The sequence below is a fragment of the Prosopis cineraria genome, unplaced genomic scaffold (assembly GCF_029017545.1).
Source record: "Prosopis cineraria cultivar Desert tree isolate PC_DT_omini unplaced genomic scaffold, ASM2901754v1 PC8, whole genome shotgun sequence".
In the NCBI taxonomy this organism is placed as follows: Eukaryota; Viridiplantae; Streptophyta; class Magnoliopsida; order Fabales; family Fabaceae; genus Prosopis; species Prosopis cineraria.
In genome coordinates this window covers 16,344,632-16,355,649 of record NW_026555339.1, presented here as the reverse complement: position 1 = coordinate 16,355,649, position 11,018 = coordinate 16,344,632, and the positions used below count along the sequence as shown (strand labels likewise).

Below are 11,018 nucleotides of genomic sequence, written 5' to 3'. Positions count from 1 at the left end.
TGTATGTATGTATCTATGCTTTTTTCAGTCATGTTGGCCTTTAGATATAGATGTATAGTAAAACAATATCCATTTTTGCGTTTTTTTAAAACCTTTTTTAGGGTATTGTTGTAAATAGATTAAAGTCAGTCCATACCCTAAATTATTCGTCACCCCCAATATATCTTGACAGTTCAATTAAACTCAAAGAATTAGTAGCCACAAAAGTTTCTTGGTACAATTAAGTTCTTTCTTTACAGGACCTTTCATCATAAAATCAATAGCTACATTATATATCTGTGAAATTGTGTTACAGCATAAAGTACCTAGGACTAAAAATAGGCTTAATTTTAGTATAATTTCCATTTGCGTCATGGAAGTCTTGAAGGATATATTTCCTTATTGCATTTTTGTAGTCAATACCAATTGCATGATCATAATCTCATGAACTAAAGGCTTTTTTTTTATTACTTCCATGATCCATACAAATAACTTTCTCATTCTTTTTCCATTCACTTGTAAATGTAGAAGTAAGAGTTGAAATATAAAAAGATAACGACACCAAGAAAAAAGACCACAAATGCTCCTCCAAAACTCCATAAGAAAACTTCTTGGAAGTCATCTTCTTTGGAATGAAATGGATGGATGTGTCTCCCTACTAGTTTATCAATGGATGAACAATTATGCTGCAGAGGTGGGCCACAAAGAAAAGGGTTACCTTCATAACAAGTTGGATCAAAAGTTGAAAATTGATTTTTCCAGTCAGGCACCCTACCGGATAGATTATTGTGAGCCACAGAAAAGGCAGACAATGAGTACAACTGTGTTAGTTGGGGAGGAATATGTCCCGTTAATTTGTTATATGAAAGGTCTAAACTTTCTATTTGATTAAGGTCAGAAAACGTTTCAGGAATAGACCCGGTCAAATAGTTGTTTGACAAGTTTAAGGCATGGACAGTGTTCAAGTATCCAATTTGTAAAGGGATTTCACCTGTCAATTGATTGTCTGAGAGATCTAGGCCTGACATTAACTCCAACACATTTCCCTCATAAGATTCATACCTGCTTTTTGACATGAAGTTCACTTCTTGTTCCTCATACCATGTAAAATTTCTTATGCTTTCTTTTTGGTCAAGCTCACCACTTGAATAATTAAAGACAAATATTGGGCCTTTTGTAGTCCAGGGAACAAAATATTTTCCTATGGTGGTCCCAGCCATTGCATCCGTCCTTCTAAATGTGATGTTATCCAAACAATATGGTATGCCTCCAGAAAGCTTGTTTTGTGATAGATCCAATATGCTTATGTTCTTAAGGTTACACACATCTAAAGGAATGGAACCTTCAAGCTCGTTTCCCTTTAGGAGAAGGACCCTTAAGTTGGACATTGACTTTAACCACCTTGGAATTTGACTAGAAAATCTATTCGTTGTCAAATCCAAAGTTAACAGCAAGGGAGATTTGGCTAAAACAAAAGGTACGGGTCCTAAAAAATAATTGCCCCGTAGATGTAAGTACCTCAGTGATGGCATATTTAGACAGCTTGGCAAAGTGCCATTGAATCTGTTTTGCGAAAGGTCTAGGTATTTTAGCTCAACTAAATTGCAAAAACTTTCTGGTATTGGACCTGCTAAAGAATTTTGGGACAAAATGAGCAAACCCAAATGCTTAAAGTTTCCAATCCAGCTAGGCATTTCACCATATAATTGGTTGGCACTTAAATCCAACATTCTTAATTCGGAACTATTAATAATTCCATTTGGTACTTTTCCTTTAAAGCTGTTGTTGCTTAGATCAACAGACAACAAATGCGTGAAATTTGAACCTATTGGTAAACATGGACCGGTTAAATTGTTGTTTGACAACCTTAGAAACCTCAAGTCATTGATACCCTTACCAAATTCTTGGGGAAAATATCCGGACAAATTGTTATTGGACAAGTCTAGTGAGTTCAATTGCCTCATGTGACCAAGTGAAGCTGGAAATCCACCCTGTAATGAACTCGAAGACATGTTCAAAGAAAGCAAGTTGGGGAAAACTGTGCCAATATGAGGAGGAATTTCGTCATTAATAGGGTTGGCAGAAACTTCAAAATGTTGCATATCAAGTAATCTTGAGGTGTGGTTGAGCTCAAAGGGACCAGTCAAGAAGTTGTAATTAAAACTCAGAGAATTTAATTTGGTGTTGTTTGTAAAAAGCCAGTGTGGGAAACTTCCTGAAATATTTAAACGGGCAAGTTCTAGAACTCTCAAGTCATATTGATGATGAAGAAAAGAGGGTATAGTTCTGTGATTGCTTGCTTCATTCATAGTGCATTTGACAATCCTGAAAATCTTTAATTGGAAGGATGGGAGAAATTGGGGATTTTCGGTTTCAAGCTTGAGATTGGGGTTATTAGAACACGAGATCGAGAAGAGTTGAAGGTTTGAGTGGTTGGTAAACAAAGAAAACGATGCTATGCCAGTGAAAGAGTTTTCCTCCAAAGAGATGAATCTGAGGGACTTTAGAGAATGAAAGAGTGAGGAAGGGAAGCTTCCTTCAAAACCATTGTATTGAAGATCAATTGCACGAAGAGAAGTCAAATTGCTCAGGCACGAAGGAAGGAGTCCCTTAAACTTGTTGCGGCCAAGAGACAACATTTTCAGATTCTTCAGATTGCATAAGCCTCCTGCAACATATAATTTTTTTTTAAAAAATTCATTTACTTCATATACGAGTCTTTTATTGATGGTTTTCAAACAAATAAAAAACAACACTCTAAGCGATATCTTAACTTTGATACCAAGTAACGACTTTTTGAAGAATGAATAGATGAGCTAATTTAAGTGTAAATTCTGCGCTGACTGGAGTTAACCGATCATTGGTCGTCATTGACCGGTCAAGACTTGTATTTTTCAACCAATTTTAAATTTGAAAGTTGATTTGAAAAACATGGCTGGATAAATTCTCTCTCAATTTAATCTAATCTTAGCGGTGGTATACTCACATAATAAATGAATTTTACTGAAATGCTATAAATGTAATACCTTGCTGTGGCAATGAGCCTGAAAGGCTATTGTTATAAAGGGACAAGATCCGCAAAGAGGTTAGAGATGTATGAGATTCTGAAAGACCAGCCTCTGAGGAATTCAAAGTCAATTTCGAAGTCTTCACATTGCGGGAATCAGAAACATTATCTGTCAAATATGAAATAGAAATACTCAAAAAGAATCATACAATAATAAAGAAGAAAACAAATGCATGTGTAAGTTTTATGTAATTTTCTTTTCTTTCTTCCATGCCGTATATTCCTTTTCCATTACATTCCCTTGTTAAAACTCTATTCTTTCCTTTTGGCCCAAAACAAAAAAAAAAGTCTATTCTTTCCTAACTGAATTGTCCTAACAACCTTTTAAGTCCTTACCACTGGTGCTGCTATTACTTATTTTATATATAGATGTCAAAATTTATTGATCAAGTTAATTACTAACTGATTTACTAATTTTTTCTCCAGTCATGTTTCCATCATATGTAAACGTCACCTTATTCAACTTTTGATATTCTCCACGATTTCTAAAATTAAACTTCAATTGATTTTTCTAAAAACAAGAACCAATATTCAGGAAGTAACAAAAAATTAAGTATGGCATCTCAAATAAATTCGAAAATTAAAATAAAGCACCAAAGAACGGCATTTCCGTGAGCTTATTATCTTCCAGATACAAAGTTTGCAAGTTGTCCCATCTAATTTCGCCAAATAACCCTGCTCCAACCACAAAAATATCATCAGTTAATCGCAATGCTATAGTAGGTAAAAAGTTTCATTAAAAAAATCGTATAATTAGCATCATCGTCATCTAAGAAATGTAGCATGAAGTCACAGGTTGAACCCCTAAAAACATTACTTTAAAGTTACCTTTTGCCCCCTTTATTTCATTGTATATTAAAACTAGTGAGATTTAGCATAGGCTATGTCTCATGAACTATATCAGTGTTTTAGACGCTTAAAAATAATAGTGTTTGCGCGACACTTTTTGCGCCTGTGTTCTAAATATGTACGAGAATCATAAAATCATAGTCATAAACCATAAAATAGCCCGAGAGGAGAGAAGAGAGAGACCTGACAAGTAATTTCCAGACAAGTCCAATACTTGAAGATGGTGAAAAGGAAGAAAATAAGAAGCATTCAATGTCCAGTTGATGTCTTCAAACTCTTGAGCTCTTACATAGTCCAGAAGAAGGCTTATCACTCTCTGAGTGGAGTTGTCACAGCTGATTCCCTCCCAGCTACAGCAATCAGAACGGGTAAGGTTATTCCAAGAAGGAAGAAACGTGCTGTTTGGATGATTGAAAGCTTCTTTCAGCTTGAGAAGAGCTTCTCTCTCTTCTTCTAAACACGCCTCACTTCCATCATTAAACCCTAATATTATGATAACAGCCACCACCCACCACACTTGTTCTCTCACTGAAAATCCCATTCTTAAGTATTCGTTATTACTTTTCTTCAATCTCTCGCAGTTTCTTCAACTGTGTACTCTCAATCTTTATAGGCCGTGAGAATAAAGGTAGCCCCCGTAATGTGTCAAACAAGATGATCCCATACGAAATGGTCCAATAATTTAGCAATAATTGAAGTTGAAATGGTCGCCCCTAGCATTTATATATTAAGTTTGTGCAACATCTAAGTCATTTATAATATCTTTTTTTTCACTTGCTCACAAATATCTTCCTATTAAGAATAATCATATTTAAAACACGATGTTGGGCACTAATGTAAGTGTCTCTCCTAACAAAAATTTGAACATTGATTTGTTATATTGTAGAGGACTAGTTCTTTTTACTAGACTCTTAACTTTCATTGATTGAGTCCTTCATAATTTGATAATTGAAGTTTCAACCCTTTTGTTTTACTTACAAAATTTCTACCGACGAATCTTTTAATTATAAAGGGTTTAGATATTATTAAATCACACATAAAATTTGCTTTTTAATTACTTGCTGTCATTGTCGCACCGACTTGATGATTGATTAGCCAATCAGAGATTGTCAAAATGTTTTGCTCAAATGGTATTTTGGTCTTTCACGTATGGGTTAAAAATGACACAAGTCTCTTAACATTTGCTTCCTCAGTTAAAAAATATAAAGTATTTTTAACCGAATCTTACCCCTCAATAAAGTACTTAACTACTTTTAAACTAACATTGTCTTTTCATATTTACCCCTATTAAACACCCTACAATTAATATAAAATCATTCATCAATAAGGACACTTTTGTAAGTAATGATTACACCTCGAAAAATTAAAAATGTTTTACATTTTTTAGCATCCAACTCCTTAAAAATAAGATATTTTTTTAACAGAGAGAGTAATTATTTGTGGTGCTCACCATGATGATCATACTCGAGATTTGGACTGTCCAATTTTAAATTTAAAGCCTTTTTTATTTTATTTTATATTTTTTAAGATAAAATATATAAAAGTTATAAAAACATTATAACAAATTTTCGTTATCACTATTCATTACCAGCCTGGACATTTTAGATTTTATTTGGATAGTCTAAATATAATATTAATTTTGTATAATAATTTTTATAAATTAACTATCCAAATTTATTTTGAATTGCCAAGATTTAAAATTTTTAACTTGTAATTTTTTTAAAAAAATATTTTTATAAAGTACCAGTTAAGAGATTATCTTTATATTTAATATTATGTCTATCAAAATAAAAATTTTAAAAAATTATAAATATTAAATATTAAATATGGACTATCCAAAATATATCTAGATAGTCAATTTTTATTAGAAAATATAAAAATAATATTAAATTAGACCGTCTAAATTAAATTTGTATTATTCAAACTCATAAAAAATAAATTTATTAAGAAATTGATCATTTTTAAAATTTATATTTTAATAAATATAAAATTTAAAAAAATAAATCTGGACAATCCAAATATCACCAATTCCTCTTGAATGTATTATGGCCGATTGAGAACCAAGTCTGGGTCCCTTGTCTCACGACAGTAGTTTATTACCATTATATCCGCCCTCTTTATATATTTACTATCGGCTCCTTCTTTGTTATTGTTACAGTTTCTCCAATAATGAAGTTTTCACCCCCGGCCATCGTTGTTTTTCTCACACCGATCGTGAGCTCCGACATGCTTTCCTTTCTTCACTTTTTCCCCCCTTACTTTTACAAACAAACTAATGCGAATGAATATTCATACATTTACATATTATATATTTCATACATGAAGTTGCAGGTTTCATTGGTGACAACGCATGCAGCCTTACCTCCTGCACTCTATTGGAAATCCAAGCTTCCCACTACTCCCATTCCTAAATCTATCACAAATCTCCTCCACCCATCTTGTCAGTATTATTGTACTGTTCATTGGTACCTTTCTGCGAATTTTGATATTTTCATGACGAGTAGTTTTGTTTCTGCTCACAGTTGAACCAATCGCTTTGGGGTACCCCTCACCAACTTATTGGATTCAAGCTATTTACTGCTGTGGGGAGTTCAAATTCCAAGATAACACCAACCCAGTTCTCTTCTTCTTGGAAAAGGACTTGAAGGCGAATCACAAAATGAACTTGCTCTTCACTCATACCTCCAACCAAGCATCCTTCCTCCCTCGTGAAGTTGTGAGATCCATGCCCTTTTCTTCAAGACAGGTAGTGCCTGATTCCCTTTTCCCAGTGCTTGAGAAACGCTAATATTACCCTTTTCTTTAAGGTGTTTGTGATTCTTTACTTACAGATGGCTGAGATATTGAACAAATTTGCTGTGAAGCCCAAGTCAGCAAAAGCTGAGGTTATGAAGAATACAATTAAACATTGTGAGGCGCCAGGGATTAAAGGAGAGGAGAAGTATTGTGCTACCTCATTGGAATCCATGGTTGATTTTGTCACTTCCAAGCTTGGGACAAACGTGGAAACATTGTCCACAGAAGTGAACAAGGAAACAAAAGAACAAGAATACACAATAATGCAGGGGATGAAGAAGGTGGGAGATGCCAAAGTGGTGGTGTGCCACAAGCTAAAGTATGTGTATGCTTTGTTTAACTGTCACAAAATTGAGAACACAGTCGCCTATGCGGTGTCGTTGAAGGGGGCTGATGGGAGCAGGGTGGAAGCTGTTAGTGTATGTCACAGAGACACATCACAGTGGGATCCACAACATTTGGCCTTTCAAATGCTAAAAGTGAAACCAGGGGGTGTTCCCATATGCCACTTCCTTTATCAAAGCACCATTGCCTGGGTTCCCAAACAAAACTAATCATGAATTTCATTTCTGGATCGAGGAGCTGAAATATGTGATTTTTTTTTTCAAGTCTGTATTATCTTTGCTTTGCTTCCTTTGCTATGTTGTTTTTGGTTCTGGTTTGTGTTGTTTTAGTGACTTGTACTGATGACTACGGTTTTTCTTTGTTCAGTAAAACATCTGTGGTAAAAGACACACACACACACACACACACACACTTAGCTGATTACTTAATTGAACTTGGCCAAGCACAAACCTAATGTGACTAGATAGGTTCAAGAGGTATATTACGATCTTGCAAGCAAATCAACTTAGCATGCAACTAAATAAACAATGATAAGCAAAGACATAGAGATGCAGAGATATGGAACCATTGTTTATCATACAAAGCCATCCAAAAACAAAATAAAAGATATATAGAAAGATGAAGAGAAAGGAAAGAGGAAACTATGTGTTTTAAGGAAAGCATTCTGAGTTACCATAGGAGTTACAGCATTGACATCACAGCATTGACATCAAAGTGTTGTGGCACCCCAGAGACATTACGATGAGCTACTGTCCGTACTTGAATAATGGATGCTTTCATGAAATGTAAATAGAGAGAAGAAGCAGCATTTAAGAGTAGGGTTAGCATTGTCATTTTTCAATAACAAATATCTAAACTCAGGGTTAACATTGCCATTTCATAAATACACGTCTAAATTATCTGTTTAGCTGAATGGTCAAGTTGGACTTTTCATCGCCGCTAATGCACCGTTCAATTAGAAAAAAGAGGATGAATAAAAAATTTGATAGTTATATTTGCATCGGATTTGTTATTTTATATTTACCGAAAAAATTGTCGGATATTTTAATGTTTTAATGGTATTTCAAAAGGAAGTATTATTTTGATTAATAATATTAATTATTATTTAAATCTATTTATTTTGTAACTTATAATTTAAACACCATATTATTTTCATTAACTACCATTTTATTGCCCAATGTTCATGAGTTTTCTTCCTGTAAAAGGCAATGTAGATCATACAGTTAGATACATTGCCCCCAGCTTTCAGGCACTTTTGCCTTCTCTCCTGCTCATGCTTCTCTTGAGTTATTATGTAAATATGTAATTTCTTGCTATTTTGTCACCTTGTTTTTTTTTTTTTCAAGAACACTAGTACAAAATAAGATATTTAAACCACCCTATATACACCGGTTATAGCGCATACAGTGTAGAAAATAAAGGCAATGGCACTTTCATAAATAAAAATCTTTTTCAACTAATATCTACACCAGTTTAGAACTGATCCAATGTAGATAGCAATATCTACAGCGGGTTTTTTCTAACCGGTGTAAATATATATTACATTTAAAAAATTATTTTTTTGTCATATCTACACCGGTTACAGATAGTACCTAGTGTAGATAGATTATAATTTTGCATTTTTAAAATTTTGTATTAACATATCTACATCGGTTCAGTTGTAACCGGTGTAGATATATTAATCAGAATTAATTTTTTTAAAAAAATTTACATATCTACACTAGTTACATTGCTTAACTGGTGTAGATGTATTTTTTTAAAACATATCTACACTAGGTATTTTTGCTAACTAGTGTAGATATAGATTTAAAAACAAACCAAACACTCTAGCTCACATTCCATCAACATTTTCCCCTTCATCGTTTCAAACCTAAGTACGAGGGAGAGAGGGAGTTATAGCTCGTGAAAATCTCTAAGGTGATCTCTCATTGATCAAGCCCTGCAATAAAGCGCTGAGGTAAAGCTTTTTGCTCTCTCTTTAATCCTCCAATCCATTGCCCCTCTTTGCTCCTCCTTCTCCAACCCGCCATCTCTTCCCTGATTTTGATCCATGAACCCACCTATTACTCTTTATCAATTTTGATTCCTCCCTACCTCTTCTTCTTCTCCTTCTGTTTCTTATCCTCTTCCTCCTCTTTTACTTTTGTCTTTTCTGCTTTGTCGATGATAGTGACTTCTTGAACCAATAGCCTGCTACTCTACCTCTATCAGCATCAGAATGTAATCTTCTAGAACTATTCTTTAGAGAATCTAGAAGCAAATCTTTATGCTCTCTATCATAAGTACATCTTTAAGTCCTAGGTGAAAGATTCGAAGACAATGTTTGTCACGTCCCAAAAATAGAGGGTGACCGGCATGGGTATGAACCCCTTACATATTCCCGTAAGCCTTAAAATGAATATTTATTCCATTTTACAAAAGAGAAGAACAATATTTAATCAAGTCACAAGAGAATTAAAATAACTCCTTTAAACTCATTATCATAAGAAAGTATCGACGTTTTTTTATAGAAATTTTGGTAGAACCTCCCCTGTAACTAGGATTTCTTGAAAATTCTACAACAAAAATTTTATAGATAACAGTATAAATCAGGAGCGTAGCTCCTTCTAGCCAGCAACCAATATACAGACCAAAAATAAGGTTTATCAATAACCTATGTAGAGCATCTACTCTTTCTTTCAAATCAAAAGACATACAATTTCTATATTTACATTAAAGCAACAATACCAATCAAAAAGGTCCACCCACTGTAGCTAGTTGCCCTTTAGAGGTCGATGGTGTGATCAGCGTCAGCTAACAAATCTGAGACCAAAATAATTTTTTTAGTGAATAGTATTTCCATGAAAAAGTTCTTAAAATTTTAATCAATAATCTCTAATAATGGTGTCAACTAGTTAAAAGCAATTCCACCAAAATTTATAAACATGTAACTCATAACCATATCTATAAAATGAGAGTAAATTGAAAACAATTTATGTTATTATGCTTAAAGAAAACAATCTACTCTCATATAACTCAAAGTGATACAAATTACTAGTCAAAATCTAGTAAATTTCGAAAACACATATTAATCAACATTTAAAATTTTGAGAACTCAACAGAACAAGTTACAAACGTGGACACTCAGTCCACAAGGGTAAATAACCAAATGTGGCTTATGCCACAAAAACAAACGTTGACACACCAATCCACAAGGGTAAGTAACCAAATGCAGTCGAAGCTATGAAACAAACGTGGACACACAGCTCACGAGGGTAAGTAACCAAACACGGCTTAGGCCACAAAATCAAACGCGGGTACGAAGCCCACGAATACCAAATGTTAGAATAAAACTCACAAAACAAACTAGTTAGTATTTAACCACAGCGCGCTATGGGTTAACGGAATTGCCATTAGCAGCAGTGTTCTGTATAGAGTTCTCTTAGAAATCCCGTTTTAAACATGCGAGAGAAATAATTATTTTTAAAGTCAACTTTTTCATTTTCAAGATCAAACTCGCATGAATTGCCTCAGTTATATGAAACATGCCAAATTGATACATCATAGTGAATGTACAAACTTGCACTAATCATGTAACCGAGAATTTTTAAAATTCAATAAGTAAAGGTGCCTTCATCAATATTAGAAAGATATTTCTTGAGAAAATGCACAAATCATAATGTAACGATCCTTCATCGTTATCTCAAAATTTCTAAAACTAATATAATTCATAAAAATGAAATATTTCAATAAAAGATTTTTAATAAATAATTATAAGGAATGCTATTCACTTACTCGTCGGAGTTCCAAATTCCTAAAGTTATTCTTCCTTTAATTGTTTTCAAGGTCCTGTTCTTTTACACACCCTATAAGGATATATATAAATATCCTTTCAATAACTTTTTTTAATCTATTACATAATCTCAACCAACCATCATCATTTAAATTTCCAAAACAAAAATTCATGCCTTAAAGTTGATCAAAGTATTATTATCCATATCAC

At 33.6% G+C, this 11,018-nt stretch overlaps 2 protein-coding genes across 2 annotated transcripts; one reads left to right on the top strand and one right to left on the bottom strand.

The window, feature by feature from the left end:
* Positions 1-421: 421 nt before the first annotated feature.
* LOC129317178 (receptor-like protein 15) lies at positions 422-4,481 on the bottom strand. The gene is made up of 4 exons (XM_054961541.1): positions 4,079-4,481; positions 3,641-3,721; positions 3,006-3,155; positions 422-2,647 (listed from the first exon to the last, which is right to left on the bottom strand). Exons 1-4 carry the CDS (start codon positions 4,434-4,436, stop codon positions 492-494), a joined length of 2,745 nt encoding a protein of 914 aa, XP_054817516.1. The 5' UTR covers positions 4,437-4,481; the 3' UTR covers positions 422-491.
* A 1,545-nt stretch (positions 4,482-6,026) lies between these two features.
* On the top strand, positions 6,027-7,423 carry LOC129318850 (BURP domain-containing protein 5-like). Its single transcript, XM_054963825.1, has 4 exons — positions 6,027-6,109; positions 6,227-6,335; positions 6,418-6,641; positions 6,727-7,423. The coding sequence occupies exons 1-4, from the start codon at positions 6,065-6,067 to the stop codon at positions 7,243-7,245; spliced, it is 897 nt and encodes a 298-aa protein (XP_054819800.1). The 5' UTR covers positions 6,027-6,064; the 3' UTR covers positions 7,246-7,423.
* Positions 7,424-11,018: the final 3,595 nt, after the last annotated feature.